The sequence below is a fragment of the Brienomyrus brachyistius genome, chromosome 6, assembly GCF_023856365.1.
Source record: "Brienomyrus brachyistius isolate T26 chromosome 6, BBRACH_0.4, whole genome shotgun sequence".
Classification (NCBI taxonomy): Eukaryota; Metazoa; Chordata; class Actinopteri; order Osteoglossiformes; family Mormyridae; genus Brienomyrus; species Brienomyrus brachyistius.
In genome coordinates this window covers 7204827-7229349 of record NC_064538.1, presented here as the reverse complement: position 1 = coordinate 7229349, position 24523 = coordinate 7204827, and the positions used below count along the sequence as shown (strand labels likewise).

The following is a 24523-nucleotide window of genomic DNA, read 5'->3' as shown; positions in this document are numbered from 1 at the left end:
ATATTTGCAGAATGAGAATCAGATTTGCATTGCCTAAGCGTTGTTTATTTTTTTGTGTTTTTTGTCCCTGCCTTTAGATATAAATTAATACAGCTTAGTGTCAGTGAGAAGGTCAGATTTATTATTTTAATTTTTCTCTTCTATTACGCCTATAAATGTAGGGGAGAGGATGGTCTGGCCCATTTTTCAAAGGGGCGGGCACATTTTTAAGAACTGTAGCTCATATTGAATGCTTAAACACTCTGGGCGTTATCACTGGGGCTAACTCAGGTAGTGGGACTTTGGAAATGATGACAGTTCTCAGAATCTTTGCTATCTCAATAGGAAAAGGAAGGGGTATAACTGTCTCTCACTCTGCGCAGAGATGTTACCATAGTTACAGGAAGTGAATAATGAAAAGGCACGCACAGACACACACAAAGTCTCCCCCTTTCTTGCTCCTTGTCAGTGTTTCTCCTCCTGTGATTTTTCTTGCGCGATGCTTTTCCTTTCCAAGTAAAAATGCATTTTAAAGCTTCCCCAGAGCGGTGTGAACCTCTGCAAAACATTTTCAAAAAAAGCCTCAAAATTGCTTGTGCACCTCTATTTTATCTTATTTTTTTTTTACCTTATTACCCATCTTGTTTAAAAAATAAACACCGTTCCTAGAATTATGTAGTATCATGTGAGCATTTCTGAGGTTCTTACAGAGCTATGGCAGGTATTCCTCAGCTCCTTGTCTGCTTGCAGACTTTGACCTGCATTAAACCTATCCTTGAGTATTATGAGTTGAAAACCTTGCATGACTTGCTCACTGGCTAAAAACTGAATCATACTTCCCCCTGGTGGTTGAATGTTTAACTGAAAACTAATTACAGCCGTCAAAATGTTGTTTTCTGAAGCACAGTGGAGTTAAGAGAAACAGAATTATGATGATGATCATAATCGCGAATGTTAACTATGTATTCTGTGTAAGATCCTTGGGGTCTTTCCAGGCTGTACTAGTCAAAATAATATTGAGATCACTTGGCAGAAACAGAAATGTTTGATAGCAAAAGATTGTAGTCAATTATTCCTGGACCATGATTTAAGAGGATAAACTCAACGTCTTTTTCCAGTGAGATTTCATATTTTGTCCAATTAATATGGACAAGATTAAATTACTACATTAGTAAAAAAAAAGACTAGTAATAAGAATAATAACAAGCAATAATAATAATAAAGGTGCTGATGATGATGATGAAGAAGAATAAATGCATTGTACTAGTAGTAATATGTATACATTTAATGTGCCCTGGGTTATTTGCAGTAGTGCCTTACTATATGTCTGGTTTTGAAAAATGGCCAGTGCAGAAAGGTTGCGGTCTTGTCACGTAATTACTGTCGGGGGCTTTGACATGACCCACATTGCCGATCTGTCTCCAGGGAAGGCATCCTGTGATGATGATGTTCAGAAGGCGGATGTGTCCTCCACAGGCCAGGGGGTCATTGACAAGGACCATCTGGGGCCGCTTCTACTGCAGGTGAGCTGGAGGGCAGGGGGCAGGGGGCAGCAGCAGAACACAAACACATTGCCTTGATTGGCTGCTTGATTAATGGGGCGGAGCTTTCAGAACATTAATCATACCCAGCCACTGTTTCAGTATCTAAAGTAGTTCTCTTTCCCCAACACGTCTCCTCCATCCCCCTTGTGCTTCTCCCCTTTCAGGCATGACCCCATCCCCTCTTCCCGAGTCATGCTCTTGCTTATGTATGTCCACCCTTTCCATCCTAAGGCCCTGGATGGCTTCCTGTTCGTGGTCAGCCGGGAGGGCAACATCGTGTTCGTGTCGGACAACGTTACCCAGTACCTGCAGTATAAGCAGGAGGAGCTGGTCAACACCAGCGTGTACGCCATCCTTCACGAGGAGGACCGTGAGGAGTTCCACAAGAACCTGCCTAAGTCCAACAGTAAGCAAGCAGCAGAGCACCGTCGCACTCACACACGCACACTATCCACATTGCACTTTGGATCTGTACTCCTCCCAGCTGTTGTGAAGTACCAGGGCACATGCTGCCAGAGCAAAAGGGGGGGGGGTACCCAGAGAGTGAGTAAGTAAGTGGTGGTAACACCACCTGATCTATAAATTAAACACACAGTTCCTCTACATCCTGTGCTCATGATGGGAGATGCTTACAGGTGCCAAGTAGGAATCCTAAACCAAATACCGTAGATCTTGTTTTGTCATCCGAGCTTTCAGCAGAACAGCGTGGGTTTTGACAACGGAAGCTTTTCCAGTGGATGTGCTCTCTGTGTGCACTGGTACGCTTGGCTCCAGTGCATTTCATGATGAAAGACAAGCGGAGATCCAGCAGCAGTTAACTTTTGGTGGGGGGGGCTGGAGGCACTTGATGTGTTTACTGGAAACGGGCAATTCTTCCTGACTCTTACTGTTTAATTATAGAATCCTAAAGGAGGAATGTCTACAACCCATTATATTGCACTTGGCTTATGCTGGGAAAACATTAAAGATGTAAAACTAATTTTCCATAAGAATTAAAGTTCACTCCCGTGCCATTTTTTTTTTTGCCATTTCCCGTTTGAAGGTTTATGTTCAACAAGCAGAACTGAAAGAACAAAGGATGCAGTCTCCACAATGGAAAATAAATTCCTATGTTTTTCCCAATAAGTACAATTACACTTGGTATTATAGACCCTCATTCTTCTGTTTGTCTGCATCTGCACAGTGAGCAGTGTGTCCTGGGGTGGTGAGGCTCCCCGGCAGAAAAGCCACACCTTCAACTGCCGCATGCTGGTGAAGTTCTGCCACAACCCTGCTGAGGAAGGAGCTGTCAACCCCCGATATGAGACCATGCAGTGCTTCGCACTAACCCAGCCAAAGGCCATGATGGAGGAGGGCGATGGTATGGCCCCATCTGGGATGAACTGCCGTTGAAACCTCTCGTTAAATGTGATGGATTGACGCGTCTGCTGATGTGGACAGTATTGGCGTTGAAGCAGCACAGTAACTGTCACTGTGTCTAACTCTCATCTGCAGACCTCCAGTCGTGTATGATCTGTGTGGCTCGGCGAATGACTGCTGTAGAGAGGACAGAGGTCTTCAACACCAGACATGAGCTTTCGGGTAAAGCAGGGGTAGAAGGAAATTCTGACGAGACAGTGAATGCTGTAGACAAGCTGCATGTTGAACTGTCTTTTACCTGTTGTTGGCATCCGGAACAGGCAAGCTGATCCAGATCGACCAGACCTCCCTCCGTGTGTCCATGCGGCCAGGCTGGGAGGACCTCCTGCGTAGGTGTATTCAGATGTTTATACAGCACAGTGAAGGACAGCCCTGGTCTCATAAGCGCCACTATCATGAAGGTATAGCCACGCGACATGGTCATGGCGGGTTGGTGTGTCGTTGTCTCGGCGATGACTTTTAGTCTTTTGGATCTGCAGCCTTTCTGCAGGGGCACGCCGAGACCCCCCTGTATCGCTTCTCGCTATCCGACGGCACCCCAGTCACAGCACAGACCAAGAGCAAACTGTACCGCCACCCCATGACCAACGAGCCACAGGGCTTCTTGTCCACACACTTACTGCAGAGGTGAGATTCTGACGTCCTCTGTTCCCTTTCTTGGAGTGGGAAGCTTGCCTCTACTGTTACTTAACCAGGTAATACCAAGCCAGTAAAGCCTATGGTTTGCTTCCTCTAATCGATTTTCTCTCTTTCAGGGAGCAGAATGGATACCGTAGCAGCCAGGGTGGCATGAGACCACAGGGCATGGGGAATGTAAACTCTAGCACCCAAATGAACATGCCGCCTGGTGGTGTGATGGGTATGAGCAGGGGCTACGGCATGAATGAACAGGCCCAAATGGGGCAGATGGGCGGCCACATGTATGGCGGTGCCAACCGGATGATGAACCAAATCAAGATGAATCAAATGAACCACCCAGGTCCTGGTATGCAGCAACAGCAGCCCCCATACCAGGGTGGGGGCTATGGAATGGGCATGAACGGCTCTTCTCAAGGCAGCCCAAGCATGAACATATCCCAGCAAAATCTTATGATGTCCCCCAGGACTCGAGGGAGCCCCAAAATGGGTGCCAGCCAGTTTTCTCCTGGAGGTATGTGTGGGACAAATGGAATTCTCTTGTGGTACTTCAGCTGGTTGATTAACACTGAACCTGTAGCACTGTGACAGACTCATGGAGGCTGTAACTTCTGTTCCAGGTATGCATTCTCCTATGGGGCCAAGCAGTGCTGGGACTGCAGGGGGAGCTGGTGGTGCTGGAGGGAACAGCTCCTTCTCCAGCAGCTCCCTTAATGCACTGCAGGCCATAAGTGAAGGAGTTGGCAATCCCCTGTCCTCCACTCTGGCCTCACCAGCCCACAAACCAGACAACCCTCAAAGCATCAACTCGTCGCAGCCGCAACCTCCACAAATGATGGCGTGTAAGAGCAGCCGCGGGGGCTCCGGCAGCCCGGCAGGCGTGTTCAGTGGGGTAGGAGATCAGCACAATATCCCACACTTGCTCCATCAACACCACATTCAGACAGGCGACAGTAGTTTAGAGCGGCTGGACAGTCAGGCTGGGCCGCATGCCGCTAAGGAGGGCGGAGAGCCTAGTGCCGTTGGCACTGAGCAGCACCGGCAGGTTCCCGATGGCAAGGGCCACAAGAAGCTGCTGCAGCTTCTTACCTCCCCAACCGAGGAGCTCAGCCTGAGTGTGTCTGGCAGTCACCCCAATCTGTCACATGGTGCGACCACACCCCCTGGAATAGACCCTAAAGAGCCCACTGGCTGTGTCACCAGCCCTTCGTCAACAAGTGTCTCCTCTTCCTCTGGAGCTGCGGGGCAGGCATCTAGTGGCGTGTCCTCACTGGCTGCTGCCCATTACACTGCCTCGCTGCAGGAAAAACACAAGATCCTTCATAAACTGCTGCAGAACGGCAACACTCCAGATGAGGTAGCCAAGATAACTGCAGAGGCTACGGGGAAGGCATTGACCGGCCAGGAGCCTGGGATGGTGGAGCTCGCTGGCAGTGCAGGGCCCCCTCCAACTGGGACAGTCGATATGAAACATGAGCAGCGGAGCCCCAAGAAAGAGAAGAACCATGCCCTGCTGCACTACCTCCTCAACAAAGATGAATCCAAAGAGCCTGTTGACATCAAACCAAAGCTGGAAGAGGTGGAGGGTAAGAATGGGCAGGGGACCTGCAGCAGCTCTGGAATCATGACCTCCACCTCAGAAAATATAAGCAAGATCAAGATTGAGCCACCTGATGAGGTAACAACTTATGTTCTTTTATGTACACTTGTAATCCCACCCAAAGTGGGATTCAAGACACAGTCTTGAAGGACATCATTTATATATTGGTTGGTATGAAGATTATAAATATTTTACCAGTGAATCTGTACTTTGTATGTGAGAGAGAATGTTTCTGTCCTCATACTCAGCTGGAAGCCATCATTGGAGGTTTGAAGAACTCTGGCACAAGTTTTTACCCAGAATCTGCAGCTGGAGGAGGAAATGATGGCAGGAACAAGCAGCAGAGCTGCCCTGATGACAGCGGGAAGGGTAACATTTTCCTGCATGTCTGTCTTTCTCCAAGTTACGCCTGTATGTGTCATCGCCCTTATAGCTGTTGAGTGCTGCTCTTGCTGTCTGCCAGGTGTCAGGAGTCCAGGCATGGCATCTGTATCTCGTGCGCCCTTCCAAAGGGCTGTGTCTGTGGATGGAAAGCCGGCCTCTGGGGTGGCAGCAGCGGGACGACGCAGCGCCCCCTGCAGCATGCTTGTCAAGCAGGAGAGCATGGAGGGTCAGCGGATGATGGGAACATCAGACAACTTTTCAGGAAACATGGGTATGTGTCCGCAAGGCACTGGGCAAGTCACACAGTCATTCTCCATCATTCAGCCCCAACTGTCACAATCGTGGCGATGTGTAATCGGTTCTGCCGTGTTTATTTTTAGGAGTAATGAACAGGGGGATGGGCTTTTCCCAGCGCTCACCAGTGGGAGGCTCAGGGGAATGGGGAATGCTGAATTCCGGCACCAGTCCTGCAGGATCAGCCGTGCACCCTTCCATGATTCGCCCAGGGATGGATTACAATAACAAGAACATGATGGGAGATCACTTGGTCAACCGCTCCAACAGTGTCCCAGGCAGCAGACCGATGGTGCAGCAGCAACTGCTGGAAATGGGTACAGTAGTAACGGCTGTGTGTGTACCATGCGACTGTATTGTATGATCTTCAGTCTCTGAATCTCAGTAAAACTCAACGTTCCACAGGACCAAATGACATGCACATGGGTATGAGTCCTTTCAATCAGCAGGCGCCGCCCAATCAGTCCCCGTCCTGGCCAGACAACGTGATGGGAATGGACAACCAAAACAGGTAAAAACTCACCTTGGGCAAATGATTTTAGCAGACGGATTATAACCAGCACTCTATGTTCCTTGTGTTCACCAGTATTCATAGCAAAAATAATTATTAAGTGCCATCAAGATGTCAGCTCCTGTTGACAGTATTGGTGCTCTTCAGATTTTTCAGTGACATTTTTTTGTGACTGTCCAGTCAATCCACCTTCTGGCATCTTATTCTTTTTTTTTTCTTTCTTACCTTCACCTTTTCCAAGCCTTATGTTCCCAGTCCCATAATAAGACCACTTTACTCACTGGTCATTTGCACTTTCAGTGAAAGTTCAGGCTTCAGTTGATCAAGAATGCACCTGTTTGTTTTCCATTTGGGCCATGGTATTCTTTAAGGTCTTTTCCAACACCAAAGTTCAAAGGCGTCAGCACTCTTCCTGCCCTGCTTCCTCATAGTCCAACTTTCACATCCATAAAGGGTAATAGAAGAAACAAACACTAAGCAATTCTGTTTGTTCTTAGAGATATCTCAGTACTTTTGAAGGTGTATTTTTCTCCCCCCAAACCCTTTATCAGAGCTGTGCCAGTCTGTGACACATTTGACTTCAGGATCCTTTCTTGTTGTTCATTGTTCCAAGGAGGCCGAAGCTGTCTGTAACCCTAGTGTGTTCACCATCAACACTAAAGTTAGCTTCCAGTCCTGTGGTTATTACCTTTCTCTTCACACTTAGCTGTCATGCCATTGTTTCACTTTTCCTTATCTGTCTTCAGTTGTCCTTCATTTTTCATAAGTGTGAGGTACTGAGCATATCAAAGGTTGTTGATGGTTCTTGCTTCAATTTTGAGTCCACAATTGTTTTCATCCAGTCCAGCTTCTCTCATTCTGTGTTCTACATACCAGCTTAGTAGATATTCTGGGACTGGTGTGTGGCTCAGTGGGTTCAGACACTCTGATTGGAAGGTCACCAGTTCAAATCATGTGGTCGGCGAAATGATCCCACCATTGGGCCCTTATCCCCCAATTGAACCAGAGACTGGTTGACCCTGCTTTTTCAATTTACACGTGGCTTTGGATGAAAGCACCAACTAAATAAATAAAATAAATGAATCATAAGAGCAAGATGCACTAACAGCCTTTCCTGAGATCATTCTATAGTTTTACATGGCCAACACAATCAAACTCTTTTTGTAATCAACAAAGTACAAATTGTTTACATTTTTTTCACATTATTTTATATTTTGACAATGTTTTTTTCCTCAATGTTTCCTGAATCCATGCAGTCCTCATTCCATGTAGGACTGTAACCTGTTGATTAATCTTAAGAGTAATCACACTGGCATATAATACAAGGGGAATTCTATAATATGTGGCACTTTGTCAGGTCTCCCTTCTTTGCTATTCAGAGATAATTATCATGCCAGCTGTAGTGGAGACTATTAGATTGAGTGTCACTCTGGTGGTTTATATGTATGTCTGCTGTGGGTTAACTGCCTCCATCTTCAAGTAAAGTGAAAGTGAGGTGCATTTCAGGCGCCATAATGGGAGTTCCCTGGATGACCTGCTGGCTCCACCTTCCACCAGCGAGGGGCAGAATGATGAACGAGCCCTTCTGGACCAGCTGGACTCCTTGCTTAATAACACTGACGTGAATTCGCTGGAGGAGATTGATCGAGCGCTGGGCATTCCAGATCTTGTCAGCCAGGTCAGGATTATAGAAAGAGAGGAACAGTGATGCACAGATCAGTGCCTGGAAATCTCCGCATGCTATACGAGGCTTTGAGAATGTGTATCTGGTAGTGGCGGCCAAATGAAGCTTCATGGACCATTTTCTGTATTTTTTTGATCCCACTAGATGGTTGGGTTGCGTTGAGCCCCATCTAGTGGTGTCAGAAAATACACCAGATGGTTCATGGAACTTCATTTGGCCATCGCTAATATTTGGTAAATTTAAGGTGTATGAGAGCAGAAAATTAGATGCTTGTTTCATTTTCGACTCTTACAGGGTCAAGGTGGAGAGCAGGCCTCAGAGGCCTTCCCCGGACAGGACCCCTCCATGATCATGGACCAGAAGCCCATGCTGAACCAGGGCTACCCCGGAGCCCCTGGCATGTCTATGCAGTCTCCCTACAATGCCATGCAAGGCCAACCGGCCGGCTTCAACCCGATGATGAGCCAGGTGGGACAGCAGGGGGGTTTCTCCATGCCTGGCATGCACCCCCGCAGCAGCTTGATCAGGCCCCGCATGATGACTGCCACCAAGCCCCTGCGGCTGCAACTACAGCAGAGGCTGCAAGGCCAGCAGGTACCGCTGTCCTTCCTGCCTTCCTACACACCAGTGAAATCTTAGACGATAACTAGCACACCACCTCTGAATGGGAGCCTTTGAGGAGTCTCTGAGTAATGTGTAATAATTAAGAATTGTAATTATTGATAATTTATATAATAGTAATAAAAACAAATAGGTTTATTGCCCAATTTTGGTGGTATTCTGGAAATTTTAAGGTTTGTTTTACGTGCCCCCCTCCGCCCCCCACCAATGCAGTTTATGAACCAGAATCGCATGGGGATGAAGATGGAGCCCCCAGCAGGTGGGAACCCTGCACTTCGCCCCGGGATGCAGCCACAGCCCGGCACGCAGCCTGGTGGACAGGTATAGCCGAACATCAGACCGTGCCTCTCAGGGCCTCTTCAGCCCCTTCGGCTGGATCTGATCACCTCCTTCTGGCATCTTCTTCCAGGCTGGGTTCCTGAATGCTCAGATGTTGGCACAGAGGAACAGGGAGCTCATAAACCTGCAGCTACAACGACAGAGGATGATGATGCTAATGCAGCAACAACAACAGCAGCAGCAGGTCACTGCGCCCAGTGGAGGGTTTAGTCCCCCTCCCAATGTTACCGCCCCTAGAGGCATGGACAATCCAATGGCTGCCCCCCCCATGAACCAGCCAGCGCAGCAACAGTTTGCCTATGGGGGGAACTATGGTGAGCGAGAGGGAAACTGGGGAGACAAACTCGCTGTATTTCTGCTTTAGGGTTCATTGCATGTCGAAGCCCTTAATTTTTCTGCATGCTGCCTCACCCTGACAACCATGTATTTGTTAAGCAGTTGATACGAATTTGCAGTATTTCTGCCGCTTAGCGGTCACCTCGTGTTCATGCTGTGCTGACAGGTGAAATAATGTCATGTTCGATTATCTCACCGAATCATAAATTCCGAAGTATGTGATGTCACATCCGACCGATCTCCCGTTCAAGCTGCACATCTCGGAACGAATGTGGCTGCCTCCACGAACATGCTGTTGTTGCTTTATATTTTAGCAGATAGGGAGCAAGATTCTTTTATCTGAGAGACAAACAGGAAACACAAACTAGTCAAACCACATTAAAAGCTTTGTCATGCTTTAGTAGATCCATAGTGATATTATTTTTTCGAGAGGCAAACAAACTTCAAACAAACAAAAGTCTGTCTGGAAAAAATCTGATGTTGCATGCTAGGATACTGTTTACGGTCACGATATGGTATTCTCTAATTCTACCACGTGCAATTACGTTTATAACTAATACATTTAACAAAATGAATATTTTTAAATATTTATAAAATAGTTACTCATGACCGTGTAAGCCGCCATGTTGAAATGATGTCGCATAGGAATCTCGGAGAACTAAATTCTGTCCGACATCAATATTGGAAAGGAGGCGTGTTTCCGACAGGAAGTGACGTTTTTCATGAGGTTTTTGTCCAGCTTGCGAATCAGAGAGAGAGATGATCAAACGCACAGATTGTGATTCCCTGCTCTCTCCTCCATGACTTTCAGGGATGGTCCAGCAGGGGGACCCTTCATTTGTGAGTTCGGGCAATAGTCCACCCAATTCCATGATGCCCAGTCGTCTAGGTCTTCCTCAAAATCCCATGATGCAGCAGCACCCCCAGGGTGGTCAGATGTACCAAACGACAGATATGAAAGGCTGGTCACAGGGAGGCATGCCTCGCAACAGGTGGGATGGTCCATATTTATGCATCACTCACATTTCAAATATATATATATATATTTTTTTTTACTTTTGGATATACTGTCATGAATCAGGGACAGCACTATCCATCAGGTGTCTTCTCAGATTTTTATCACAACATAAAACTGCATACAGATGCTCCTCTACTTATGAACGAGTTGCGTTCCAAATGGCCGTTCATAACTTGAAATGTTGTAAATCGTTATTCAACATCATTTTAAGAGTGTACGCAAGTACAAAGAAGTAGGATGCTGGGAGTACGCACGCTACGCTGCTGCGCGGCGGGAATAGTGGCCAGAAGTCATACTAGGCAGAATTGGGGTGCAGAAGAGAAAACTGAGGTTGCAGACAGGAAACGGGAGCCCAAGGAACACAATTTGCACTTAGTTCTCTTTGTTCGTATGTTTGAAAGTTCGTAAGTAGAGGAGCGTCTGTATTTGTAAATTATACAAAATAAGAGAGCAATACATGTTATTCATAAATTGAAAGATCAAATAAAATGTATGACTGTTCTCTGTTGCAGCTCATACCCCCAGCAGCAATTTAGCCAGCAGGGAAATCCTGGCTCATACGGGGGCATGATGATGAATGGATCCATGCCAGTCAATGGCAGTGGGGGTCATATGGGACAGATGCAGGGCCAGATGATGGCAGGGCAGATGAACACCATGGGCATGGGACGGATGCCTATGGGGCCTGAGCAGGTATGCAGGCAGCAGCTACAGCTGCTCACCCTCATCAGGCTGACTTTCAGGCTAGGGTTGCAAAAAGGTGAAACTTTCCAGAAACTTTCCATTCTATGGGAAGTTGAGCCGGGAAATTTTGGAAATATTCCAAGTTGGAAACCTTCCATGGGAATTAGCGGGAATATATAGGAATTAACTGAAAATTTGGGGCAATTTTATACACACTGTTCATATTTGTTTGTAGAAGATGCATTCTTTTGTCAAAAGCAGAAAGGCATTTCTAATGCAAATTTAAAAAATGACGTTTTTGACTTGGAAATTAAGATGAATTTGCATTAAATCTGGTTGTTTTAACCAGATTATGCTGCAAGATGTTTTTTCAACTATGTTTAAATTCCATGTTATAGGCTAACCTGCCATTTTGCCATTTCCAGTCTATTCCTGTACATTCCTATTAACTCCCGTGGAAGGTCTACAACTTTGAAAAGTCCCTGGATTTTGCTCTGCTGCCTGTCGACATAAAAGGAGAAGCATGAAATGACACCTAGTTTCTTGTGTTCACAGCAGAAGTATTGCTGAACCTGAAGCAGAGCGGTGTGATGGAATGGAGACTCACTGTGACCCCTGTAGTCTGCTGAACTGTGCCCATTCCAGTGAACTGAGCTACTGTCTCTCTATATCCAGACCCCCTGTGGATAGGCCCAGAGGATCCATGTCATTCTGGGGTGTGGGGGGGGGCATGTAACCACACAATTGTAAATGCAAAAGATTGTGACAAACGCCTGGGTGTACAATTTATATCTTCAACATTCAAAATCTATTTATCTAGTTTGTGGCGCTCCTGTCCCTCAGTTGTGCATCTTCCTGCTGGAGGTAACTTGATACACTGGACCGAGAAATGTTGGTCATGTTTCCTATAAGATGTAGAATGTAGGTTGTACAGTATTTCTCCTTCATTTTGGGATACTCTTTGCTTTCGTATACATTGGGTTAAGGTACTACGCAGACCTGTTTAGTTGTGATTGCACTTTACAGAAAGCTAAAAAGATTGTTGCAATATTTCTTGGAAATTGTGTAGCCTTGTTCAAGAATTAATGCACACGGCAAACTTTCTTTTTTAAATGGGCCTATTCTAACCCAAAAAAAATACGGATAGGGGAAAGACATGATTTAATATGCAGATTTAAGCAATAACCTCTATGCTTCAAGATGAAGCTGGAACAGCACCACCAACTCAATGTCAAGGTACTGCAGTATTAAATCTTGAGGTCACATTTTGGAATTTGTGAATAGGAATTGTAAATATGCTTTATGTATCATATGCTTTTGTAGGTGTTTTGCACAGAATGTAAGGCTTAATATTTAAAATATAATTTTCATATTGTGACTTGTAGGTCAATACAGCTTTTATTTTCAATGAAAAAGAGGATCCTCTTATCTGCTTATATTTGAATACATTTTAAAAGCTACAATGGTCTCTCTCTTCCTCCTTTAAGGCACTTTTCTTGATGACAAAACCATTATTTTCTAGGAGGACAGAAAACTAGCTTGTAATTAATTAAAAGATTTTAATAAAGATTTTATAATTTCCTCAGCCTTACAAAGAAACATGCATGATGTTTACCCAACCTGAAAACCTAATGATGTCCTTCAATTTTAATTGAACTTAAGATGAGGATTCTGTAAGCTTTGGCAGTACTTTGCTCCCACGTTTACAAAGCGCATTTGTTCCATTTCAGGAATTCTTTTCCACCAATAGCTGTCCGAGATATATTGTGACCATGACAACCAGTTGTCAATAGAAAGTAGTGGTGCTGTAGTGTTAAGTTTATTTAAACGTAAGGCCTGTTATACTTGTAGCCACACATTCTCTGCGAAGCATAGCTTGCGTGGACTGCGTGAGTTCTTTAGATGGAAGAGGGCGATGACCTCCTTTAACTCCTCTATGGTGCTGAAACATCCCAGGAAGTAATGACATGGGTAACAAAGGCTACTTGGTAAAATGAGGGATATTTTATATATTTAATTATTCTTTATTATGGCCGCCATGGGTCAGGTAATGTTTCTTTTCACTCATTTATTTACTCTTGAATAATGTTCAAGAATCGTACCTTTATAAGATATGCGAAGTCCAAAGATTTTTGTTTCAATGCTTTGAGGTTTCTGATATTGGTGGTGAATGAGTATTTGTCTGTGCGCATATATTTATGCACACATGCGAATACGTATCTATATATTATAATTGTATATTGTATCATACACAACACAAAATAAATGTTTCCAGCTCTGCAGCAGTAATTTTTATTTTATGCTTCTTAATGTATGGCCAGTGGACTTCTTGCAGTTTTGCAGGGGGTCTTGAAGACCCTAAAGCTTGGAACATTTGTATATAAACTATTGCAGATATATTACAACTACCACTGGGAAATGTGTAATCGGTGTACCGTGTTATACTGAAACAGACATTTTTAGCAAACACCACCTGTCTCTTCTTCCCATGAGGTAATTTTAGTGACTATCTGTTAAAATGAGTCTTTCTTCCAGAATGCTACTTTTTTGTTCTTCCTGTTTGTTTAGATACAGTTTTAAAATGGCAAATCGAGAAATTTTAATTGGACATTTGTGCTATACTGTTACTCTTATGTTGTATTCTGAGGCTGAATGGCCTGTCACCACCTACCCACCTTTACTGTGTACTTTTTCGAATGAAGAATAGAAACAAATTAAATTTATGCAGTCAATTTCAGAATGTAAATCACTGTTCCTTTTTTTCTTACTCGTTTCATGATGTTAATATTTATGCAAATACAAATTTCTATTTAAAAAAAAAAAAAATGTACTGATTGCCATTTGTTCCTTTAAATAACTACATTTCGCCATTTGGACACATGCATTCTTCACCAAAAATATACAAAGACTTTTATGCAATGGATTGCTTTTGTATGTAAAAATGTATTGTTTAATATGTACAGCTTTTGCGCTATACGCTTGATCCTAGATCCCGCGGCGGGCTTTCCCAATCAGGTCCTCGGAGACCGACAGACGTTCCATGTTTTAGGAGGGGAGCAATATTCGTGGACTATGTGGTACGCAGCTTAAGGGGGAGCAAAAACGTGGACTGGATTGGGAAACACTTGCCTAGGCTGCCCCGAGCTTCTCCGATTGCTGTAACGTCACTTCCGTTAGCTCGCTGCCGTACGGGAAGCACCGTCGGAACCGCTAGCTAGTGATGTCAGTTCCAGGGGAGGGTTAAGAAACGTGGCCTTAAGAAAAGGAAATTCAGGTAACTGCTGCGGTAAATTTCGCGAGTGATATTTTCCGGGACTTGCTAGCCAGCTTGCGTGACTCCTCATATTTAATAGCCTATTTATCCGTGGAAAATGGCCGACGTCGAGCAGGGATCGGCTCTGCCGAGTGAAGGTGCAGCTCCGATCGTAGATGGTGTCAATGCGACTCTCTCTAATGGGACCGACTCTGTCAACGCGACGGCCAGGTTCGTCTCCACACCCGAAGGCACGGCCCTGGCGTATGGGAGCCTTGTCGTTATGGCCCTGCTGCCCATCTTCTTCGGCGCCCTGCGCTCCGTCAATTGCTCCAAATCCAAGGTAATGCCGGCCGGATGGGAGCACCGTCACGGACCGCTAAGGGGGTGCCCAACACGCTGCATATACACCGCCAGCTCGCCTTCTGCTGGCTGCTATCCATTAATGTACATATACCGTATCCCAAATCGGTTATAGGTGATTTGATCGCTATTTTAGTTCGCTACTTACCCAACCCACCAGTGCAAAAAAAAAAAAAAACAATCGCCCCTGTGCGGTGCTAGTTGATACGTAGGCATTTCAGTTGTCAGTTGACGTTCCATGGTTGTCGATATATTTTATTTTGTTTCGATACTTTGTTTTCCTGTTTCGTTTTTAAAAATATTTTGAAAGAATTCTTGGGAAGGATGCCTCTGCTTTATTTCCCCGCACTAATTTGTTCGATGGTGACCGTTATAGTCAGAGTAATGACTACCATCAACTTCATCCCTATGTTGTTTAGACTTGAGTTTTTTTAGACTACTGTAAGTTAATTAATGCACACGACGCTAAAAATGCCATTGCAGTACTTTGCATAAGTATTTTGAGTAGTAGGTTATTCATGTGTCCATGACCATTCATTCAAAGCAGGAGTGGAAAGTCTGGAATCTCTCCCATGAAGCACAAGACATCAGACATGGGACACTTTGGAAAGGATGCCAACTCATCACAGGGCATCAGGCACGACAACCTGGAAAGAATGCCAACACATCGCAGGGCACACACAGAGTTAGAGATACAAGTTTGATTAGACCACGTGTCTTTTGAGGTGGTGGGGAGGAAATACGTGGAAAGCATGTAAACACATACGCAGAGCCAAGAGCAGAATTTTAAACCCCAGTCCGTAAAAAAAAATCTCTGAAAAGAATCTTTAAAAACTTAGACTTCCTTGGACATACAGAATAGCTGTTATGCGATTTGCAAAAAGCTTTTAATATACAGCAGAAAGCAAATGTAAATGTTCACATCCTTGGGATCAAGTATATGCAGAATGGTTTAAATTACCCATTACATCTGTTGTTACGGTGTGTCTGTGATGATTTTGCCCTTTGTTAACTAATGATTTTTGCCGGCAGCTGGAAATCATTTTCAGAGTATGTCTTTGGAAATGAGGGAATTCATTTGGGACACTTCAGTTTCCATTGTGCCACCATGACCTACTTTTGTGAAGATTTCCTATTTTATTTACAAACCCTGTGGGATGAGATGTTACATGCCATACATCTGAGCTCGTCTCGCCCTGGAACCGTGAGATCATTACGGTGGCTCGTAGCTTAGAGGGATCACTTGTGTGATGTCAGTGCGATGCATAAAACCCAACTGTTAAAGATGGTACACTTGAACATGTAGCGACTACTCACTATCACTCACATTGTAACACATGTGAAAGCTTTCTTACATCTCTTTTAAAGTAATAATAAACTCTTAGCGAGGATTTGTCGTGTTTGAACGGAATCATCGTCAGAGATGATGCTGTAATCTCGAACAAAGTACAGCAGCCAATTTACTCAAATAGCTGTTGAGTATATATGCGACTCAAAAGCCAAACAATGCAAAGAATAATGGTTAATGAAGAGTGAGTACTACTTTGACACAGAAGCAATTTGAGGATTCTCTAGCTATAATATTGGTGAGATGTATATGAATGCACTTTGAAGCTTCTGATAGACCTGGTTGCATTTGCTGTTTTCTCCCAGAATTCCTCTGAAATGCCAGAGACCATAACCAGCAGGGATGCTGCCAGGTTCCCCATTATTGCCAGCTGCACCCTCTTTGGGCTGTACCTTTTCTTCAAAGTGAGTCATTGTCACCATATGTCATCTCTATATTTTAGGATGTTCCAGTTTCCCTATAACTGTATCAAACATCTGAAGAAAATTTAATGGAATTGCAGTGCTTCTGGTCAGAAGTGGAAGATTCAGAAAGTATAAATTCAGACCAAGATTTCGTTACAACCATCCAGTTGAGTAGTTTGTAACTCCTTATACTCAACTGGTTGGTTGAAACAAAATCTTGGTCTGAATTTATACTTTCTAAATCCGAACTTTTCATTTCTAGTTAAACAATTGAGTTTTTTTTCCAAGTGTTCTGTAAGATTTGAGAAAGACGTCATTCACCTGGAATCTTTCTTGACTGACCGTAATAAACTTTGCTTTGCTTTATGCTTTTCAGATATTTTCTCAAGAGTACATTAACTTACTGTTGTCAATGTACTTCTTCGTGCTTGGAGTGTTGGCACTCTCCCACACCATGAGGTACTGTTCCCTTCTAGTGATATATGTGTGCATATATATGTATTTTCCCATTTCAAAGTTACTTTAAAAAAATACCCAGGTATTTTTTCTACCAGGTTAAGTAGCTTGCTATTGCAGTGTAGTCCACTCCAGCAGCCTGAGCTGGCAGATTTCATTGTTGTTATGAGTGCCCTATCTTAAACCTGTCACTGTGACCCCTGCATACTGGCTGCTTTCTCATATCCGCTTCACTGTAGCCAGTGAGTCTTTTCTCCCTTTTTTTCCCGTGACAGTCCTTTGATGAACAGGATATTTCCCACCAGCCTACCTAACAGGCAGTACCAGCTGCTTTTCACGCAGGGTTCGGGTGAGAGTAAGGAAGGTGAGTGAGCCGTTTTACTTTATGCAGTCAAATCCACCCAGTTTTAGTTGTGAGGCTTGTGATTATCTGGGGAATCACAGGATCAGAGTACATTCCTGAAGGAGCACTGGATTGTAGCAGGGCTTTGGGAGAGCAACATACTGGACTGAAATGAATCTCTGTGCTTACCAGTGATGCAGCTCTCTATATGTTATGCACATTCAGCCTATCGTAATGTGTTATAGAAAAATGTCCAGCTTGTGCTTCAGCTGCTACACATTGTGCTGGCTGCAGCTGTCACTGTAATTCTGGGTTTCCTTATTACCGATTAAGCCCACATATTAGAAGTACTTTCTGACTTTGTACGTTATGCAAAACAGCCGGAACTGAAATTTTCAGAAGAATTAAAAACATTTCCGGCATGTGGGGCCAAAAAAAAAATCACTGTTTTGGTCAAGCGGTAAAAACATTTTGTTGCACCCAAACTTTTCAAAACCACTGTTATAATTTTAATTATTCAGATGTTCTATGTATTTTATCTACTATATGTAGCATAGCAACATGTATTTGCACTTCCACAGGCAATGGAACCTTTGCCTTCTCCATCAGTGTTGCTTATCTGTCATGGTGCTGGTCTGAACTTTCGTCTTGTCGGTGGGATGGATGGGGGGGGGTGATTTCTGTCTGTTTTGTGTCTGTTTCATTAATCACTTATCCCAATACCTTCTTTGTCACCTGTAGCCTGTCACTGAAAGCATGCAGAGCAAGGCTAGTAATAGCAGCGTATCGTAGAGTATGCATACATTACACATTCAGGCGCCCCTCGCATGTAAGGGTAACGCAGACCCACGAGTTTGCTTAAACTGCATTTTGGACAGTAGGAAGAGCACTGCAGCAGTAGAGCTCAACTGCAATAAACAACGCTGTACACTGCCAAAAACCGTGATGATGGTGCAATGATCTTGATTTTATGCAAACACATTATTTTGGAAAAGATGCGTCCATCTATGAACTTATGTTCCATGTCTACTTGCTCGCTACAGGGTCGTGGGACCTGGCACAGTAGGTACAGGCACCCTAGACAGAGTGCCTGTCCATTGTAGGCCAGAAATGCAGTCATGTATCTATAGAAAATACCAAGACATCAATTCTGCTTTAGGTGTGAGGCTGCAGTCCTGCCCATTGAACCACTGCACCGCCGAATGTTTGTTTGTTATTGTGATTTGAGCCTAAGGTGAGGCTATTGTTTAACATCTCTTAATTCTTTTTGTTCTCAGAAATAGTGAATTACGAGTTTGACACCAAAGACCTGGTATGTCTGGGAATGAGCAGTGTTGTTGGAGTTTGGTATATCTTCAAAAAGGTGAGTACGCTAAGCACATACATATCTGTAACCGAGCAAAGTTAGAAATTCAGAGTAGTATATTGTAGCTCATAGCACAGTTCCTGACAGGTTAGGTGAGGCCTGGCCTTCCAGAGCAACACTTAATCCGAAATGAAATAAAAGAATGAAATCCATCGTCGATGATCAGCATAACATGCTTGGGTCTTGTGTACATAAGTCCATGGGTGCAGAACCTTCTGGCAGCTTGGGACTGTCTGCCTGACTAAAGGGTACGTGGGTGTGTTTGTGGTGCTTGGATGTCTAAGGTTTTGTTTGTTTGCGTGACAGCACTGGATCGCCAATAACCTGTTTGGGCTGGCGTTCGCGCTGAACGGCGTCGAGCTGCTGCACCTCAACAACATCAGCACTGGCTGCATCCTGCTGGGCGGCCTCTTCGTGTATGACATCTTCTGGGTGAGTTTCTCGCTGGCGGCGTGCTGCTGCCTGAATGCAGCTGTGTTACCATTCCCCTGACCCATGTGATAACACTCACTCACTTGCTGCTACAGGTGTTTGGTACCAATGTGATGGTGACTGTGGCCAAGTCATTTGAGGCACCCATTAAATGTAAGGAAGAAATATTTTCGCCGTCAACAAAGCATAATTCAATGCTGTTTGTACTGAAGTTTACCTTGTATTTTTATATGTAAAGTTTTAATATACAATAAAACCTCGGATTGCAAGCATGATTTGTTCCGGAAACGTGCTCATAATCCAAAGCACTCGTATATCAAAGTGAATTTTCCCATTAGAAATGATGGAAACTCAGATGATTTGTTCCACAACCCAAAAATATTCATATAAAAATGATTAATACAAAATATAAAGTAAAAATACATAAAACAAATTAACCTGCACTTTAGAATCGTGGATGGTGTGAGGGAGATGAGAGAGAGGAGAAGCGGAGGGTTATTTTGTAGGACAACTTTCACTACAACTAACAGAATCTCTGCTATCTGGCTCACTGGAATCTTTTTCTTTTTGTGTGACTAACAAGGAACCTATCCAATGACAGCCGCATTTGCCTCCTTTTCGATTTCACGGAAATGTGGCATTGCATTGTCGTCAAACAGATTCATCACTCGTACTGCTACACCCTTATTCAGATAGGGCTTTTCTACTAAATTTTGACTATACAAGTGAGACCGAGCATGGGAGACGATTACCCACAATCCCGTAGCGAGAGAGAGCGAGAACCATCGGCTTGGTTGTGATCACGTGACACTCGGCAGCCAAACCGTATACGTAATACTCGTATGGCAAGACCTCACTCGTTTATCAAGTTAAAATTTATCAAATTTTTGCTCATCTTGCAAAACACTTACAGACCAAGTTACTCGTAATCCGAGGTTTTACTGTACTTGTCAATGCTTTGAATAGTTATAAACAGTAGCCATCTTATGAGTAATATAGGATCTTTGGAAAAAGTGTAAACAATTAATACAATACACTGTGAAATGGGCATGATGGTTTGAAGACCCTGGTGTTCTGTGCCTAGTCTCAGCTTTTGTATCTCTCTCTCCCTATGCCACCCAGTGGTATTCCCACAGGACTTACTGGAAAGGGGTCTGGAGGCCAGCAATTTTGCGATGCTTGGTCTTGGTGACATTGTCATCCCAGGTCAGTATGCTGGGAGTGCAAATGAAGGCTGGCTGTGAGGTCCTCTATCTTCAGACTAGCACTCTATTGCCCCCCTATTCAAATCTCGCCCTCGATTCCAAATCCAGGCCTTGTTTTCAGTTCTCCCAAGTAGTTGTTTAATTATTACTGATTCTGATTGGCCAGAGGCTTCCCACCTGGCTCAAAGGTGAAGGAAGGCTGGGAAATCAACACTGCTTAGCCCATGAGGACCATAATTTGAATAGTCCTGCTCTATTTTGTTTGTCAGGACATTATTTTTTCCCACAAAACCAGTGAATATATTTTTCACCACTAGAGGGTGTCATAAGACTACAGTATTGATCCCCAGGACATTACAACCATTACAACCAAATAGTTTTTCTTTCTGTTTAATGTGTTAAAACGTTTTGTTTTGTTTTGTTTTGTTTTGTAAAATATTTAAATCTGTTTATTTTCAGGTATCTTCATAGCATTGCTTCTGCGCTTTGATGTCAGGTAAAAAAAGAACTTCTACAAAAATGAAACTAATGGGGAATATATATATATGTATGTGTGTGTGTGTGTGTATGTGTATATATATGTATAACAATGCATTTGTTCTCAGTTTGAAGAAAAATACCAAGACCTATTTCTACACTGGCTTCCTGGCCTACATCTTTGGCTTGGGCCTGACCATATTTATCATGCACACCTTCAAGCACGCACAGGTGAGAGTCTGCATGTCGCATGCAGACTTCTGCTGGAATTGGAGAGTCGGTGTGAGCGTGCGTCTGTCTGCATGCTTGGGTTCATCATGTTCAGACCTTTTAGCAGAACCCCTAAGGTTCACTTTCATGTCCTTCCCTGCAGCCTGCCCTGCTGTACCTGGTCCCAGCATGCATAGGACTGCCCGTAATCATGGCGCTGGCCAGAGGAGAGCTGACTGAAATGTTCAGGTATTTTCCCCCATCCTCTATGCCCCTCTGCCGTTATCGGACCTGTTTAATCAAAATGCCCCTGGATCCCATCATCAGCGGCCTGTCCATGAGCCCCTTTCGCTTCCCCTCTCATCTCTTCCTTCTCTACCTGTGACTTTCTTCCCCTCTCTGCTTAGCTTTTCCATGAGATTGGGGGGGGGGGACTTCAAGCAAACACAAGGTCACCTTCTCATAATTTGGGGTTGGCTGTGTTCGTGATGGGGGCAGGGAAGCTGGTTGAATTCGCAGTAAGGTCATGACGGCCGTCCAGCTGCACCGGCGGGCGTGAGGAAGACGTTCCGGCGGGCCTTGCCTCTTGCCAGGAATCTGTCTGCCACCACCAGGGGCTCGCTGATAGTTGCCATGGCAGCCACAGCGATGACCTTGGGGCAGCACTTGATGCCCCAGTGAAGTGAAGTAATCGAGCCTCTTGGCCCCAATCATGCGTGCTGAGCGTGGGCTCTGATGTCCCCTTGCTTGTCCTGCTTCAGCGTGGAGCTGATGCAGACAGATGTGTAGCATCGTTCTTTCAGGCCGGACCCCTGAGCAGCCAGTGTGTGCCCCTTCATGTACAGACGTGTTTATCCTGAAGCCGTTCGGCACCCCTCTCCTGTCCCACTTTCTGTAAACCTTTCTCTCTGGCCTTCTGCTTCCCCTCTGGCATCTTCCCTCCGGCTTCCCTCCTCCTCTCCTCCTGCGCCTCCTCGTCAGCTATGAGTCCTCGGACGAGATCTTGCCCCACACACCTCGGCTGACACGCTTCCCCACCGTGTCCGGCTCGCCCGCCAGCCTCGCTAACTCAATGCAGCCTTCGTCTTCCTCCTCCTCCTCGCCCCGCCGCCGTCGCCACGTGGCTGCTGTCCTGTAGGCAGCTGGGCAAGTACACCTTTCTCTCTCTCTCTCTCTCTCTCTCTCTCTTTTATCCCTCCTCCCGTGTCACCTTCTCACCTGCCCCTGCATCCATTAGCTGGTTTCTTGGACTACTTTGCTTCCCCAAATACCCGGGAGCCCAAGATTGTAAAATGTAAATGCAGACAGGTGCTTTACGAGTAGCTTGCAGTTAGCCTGGCAGGCTAGGGCTCCGCCTGCCTTCTCTATAGGTGCCGGGAAGGTTTTGTTCCAGCACTGCGAGGCCTTTACCGTAGTGAATGACCTCTTCTGAGTGAAACACAGGAGCTGTCGCTGTTGTTATATAGCCCACTGCAACAGAGGTCTTCCATTCAGAATGTCCTGGATGACTTCCAGTAAGCCGCTACTCCAACTGTCGTTGCCCACTCGTGCGTTGTGATGGAAGTGGTGCTTTCACTGACATAGCTACTGCACAGAGATCCTCACCTGCTCCAGCATGGCACTGTAGCATAGCAGTAGGGGTGTGTGTGTGTGTTGGGGAGGATCCAGATATGTTATATAAATTCCAGTTAGTATTAGAAGAGGTTAAAAAATAAAAGGTCAGGCATTATTTGTCATGTGTATACAGCATGTACCGTGAAATTAAACTCTAGAAGCATCCTGTTCAAACAAAATGTCCAAAATATTTTCCTTTGTAATATTAAATTTATATATTACATTTTTTAATATATGTACACGTAAGCGCTCTACATAAAATGATGTATGGAATATGTACAATATAAGTATATCTTGCATAAAAGGTATTTAGCCACAGCTGATGTGAATGCTATGTACCGTTTACCAAGCACATATGAGTATATTACACAGTATGCAAATGATGGCCCATCAAGTGAATTACAAATGTATGATGTGCAAGTAACTGATTTCAAGTACAGGCATATTGTACAGTATTCGTGGTGCCTGTAGATGAGGAGGAGAGACCGTCTTGGTATTACATTATGCCCTATTGCTGCGGCTGTTCGGGCTGGTGTTGGGCAGTAGTTGCGAACCGCGGGTCTTGCTGTTCACGAGTCGATAGCCACTTGCTGTGCGTTAACCATTTTGGTTTGACTCCTGTCTCCTGCCAAGGTATGAAGAATCACCTCCGGAGGTGGATGCAGCGGCCAAGGAGGAGACGGAAGCCGAGAAGAAAGAGAAGTGATGGCCTCAGTCTTTCAGGCTCGGCTCATCTTCCTCTTGTTACATACAGACCAGAAGGTGGTGCCACTGTTATAGATTTGTGGTACGGTACATGTCAAGCAATGTGTGTTAATTTGATATTTTCTGGAACATGAGTTCTTTGAAGTACAACCTGTATTCAGTGTCTCTTTGTTTTAATGCACCTAATTTTGCTTCTGCATTGCAAGTTTTGGTAAACTTTTTTTTTTTTTATGCCAACATTTTAATATATAAAATTGGAGGGTGGGGCAGGTTGTGGTTATTAAAATTAGTCAGTTGTTTGTTCTTTTTCATGGACCAAAGACATAAGGACATAAGTTTTTTTTTTTTCTCAACTTTCAGTTTCAATCATGAATGGTTTGGTTGCCCGTTTGTGCGACAGAGCTCACACGCAGAGATGTGTCCTTGCACATCTATGCTTTTTTGCATGCCTCTGTTTGTGACATTTTACAAATAGTTTTTCTGCGTCACACAGACAGAAAATTCCATTCTTTGTTCTTACATTTTTGCCGTTCACATCGAACTTGCATACTGTACCGTCCAACGAGAGAGGCACTCTGTGCATTTTGTGACACAAAAACGGTATTCTGTTTTAGCAGGAACTGTTTAGCCAAATCTGCCTGGGGGTTTTCTGTCCTTTTTCATTACTGTCGGAAAATTGGCCTATTGTCCTTGGTGTGTGAAAAATGCTGCTAATTCAGATGCATTTCAAATGCCGCCGTCATGATCGTTCCTCTTCCCATTTTGTAATTAACTCTGTAATGTCTAGTTTTTCAAGCTTCTGGCCTTTATGGATGCTTATGATGGACAAAACCAGGCATAGGGTTGAACCCAATGTAGGAATAATAATGTTTTTTTTATTATGTCATTGTTTGCCAAAGCATGGGCATCATTTTCAGTATGTGTGTTTTCTCATGTAATACCAATGCAACTGTAGGTGAGCTTCTTTGTTGAGAAGCACATTCTTTGTTAAATAAATCGTGGTGTATGCCACTTTGAAGAAGCATTAATCTGCTGAGTGGGCCTGTCTCTTTCACTGGCCGAGGTGATGGTTGAGACAGCCATTCTGTATATTGTGGTATAGGGGAAAATACTGGACAAATCAGGAAATTCTTAAGTTATTTGAATTTTTTTCTTCCTACCACACCCTCCAAGTAGATCGAAACCTGTGGTTTACATGCAGTAGAATGACTAGCTTTTGGGTTTGTTTTAGAAACAACAATGTAAGGGCTGAATTGAGGTACGCGGGTCAGATTTTATACATGACTGTTTTATACATG

The 24523-nt window shown here is 44.4% G+C and overlaps 3 protein-coding genes across 4 annotated transcripts in view; 2 read left to right on the top strand and 1 right to left on the bottom strand.

The window, feature by feature from the left end:
- Positions 1-13789, top strand: part of LOC125745528 (nuclear receptor coactivator 3-like) — a 44591-nt gene extending 30802 nt beyond the window's left edge. The window contains exons 5-23 of the mRNA XM_049018487.1: positions 1405-1502; positions 1755-1929; positions 2707-2883; positions 3018-3104; positions 3203-3343; positions 3422-3569; positions 3698-4092; positions 4199-5256; positions 5427-5547; positions 5642-5833; positions 5943-6173; positions 6262-6367; positions 7874-8045; positions 8346-8645; positions 8886-8993; positions 9082-9325; positions 10159-10339; positions 10878-11058; positions 11605-13789. Coding sequence (XP_048874444.1) covers positions 1405-1502; positions 1755-1929; positions 2707-2883; positions 3018-3104; positions 3203-3343; positions 3422-3569; positions 3698-4092; positions 4199-5256; positions 5427-5547; positions 5642-5833; positions 5943-6173; positions 6262-6367; positions 7874-8045; positions 8346-8645; positions 8886-8993; positions 9082-9325; positions 10159-10339; positions 10878-11058; positions 11605-11619 — 4130 coding nt within the window. The 3' untranslated portion in view covers positions 11620-13789. The remainder of the gene's footprint in view (positions 1-1404; positions 1503-1754; positions 1930-2706; positions 2884-3017; positions 3105-3202; positions 3344-3421; positions 3570-3697; positions 4093-4198; positions 5257-5426; positions 5548-5641; positions 5834-5942; positions 6174-6261; positions 6368-7873; positions 8046-8345; positions 8646-8885; positions 8994-9081; positions 9326-10158; positions 10340-10877; positions 11059-11604) is intronic.
- The window catches only part of LOC125745529 (protein kinase C-binding protein 1-like), a 311418-nt gene that overhangs the window by 83083 nt on the left and 203812 nt on the right, over positions 1-24523 (bottom strand). The gene's annotated exons all lie outside the window — the stretch shown is intronic.
- Positions 14218-24253, top strand: LOC125745543 (minor histocompatibility antigen H13-like). Of its 2 annotated transcripts, XM_049018524.1 has the most exons (13): positions 14218-14645; positions 16319-16417; positions 16794-16876; positions 17149-17237; positions 18494-18579; positions 18889-19014; positions 19110-19167; positions 20137-20220; positions 20679-20715; positions 20825-20927; positions 21070-21155; positions 21888-22052; positions 23154-24253. In XM_049018524.1, the coding sequence occupies exons 1-12, from the start codon at positions 14421-14423 to the stop codon at positions 22042-22044; spliced, it is 1233 nt and encodes a 410-aa protein (XP_048874481.1). In that variant the 5' UTR covers positions 14218-14420; the 3' UTR covers positions 22045-22052; positions 23154-24253. The 2 variants fall into 2 exon arrangements, with proteins under 2 accessions (XP_048874481.1, XP_048874482.1); XM_049018525.1 differs by lacking the exon at positions 21888-22052 and having other exon boundaries at positions 14220-14645.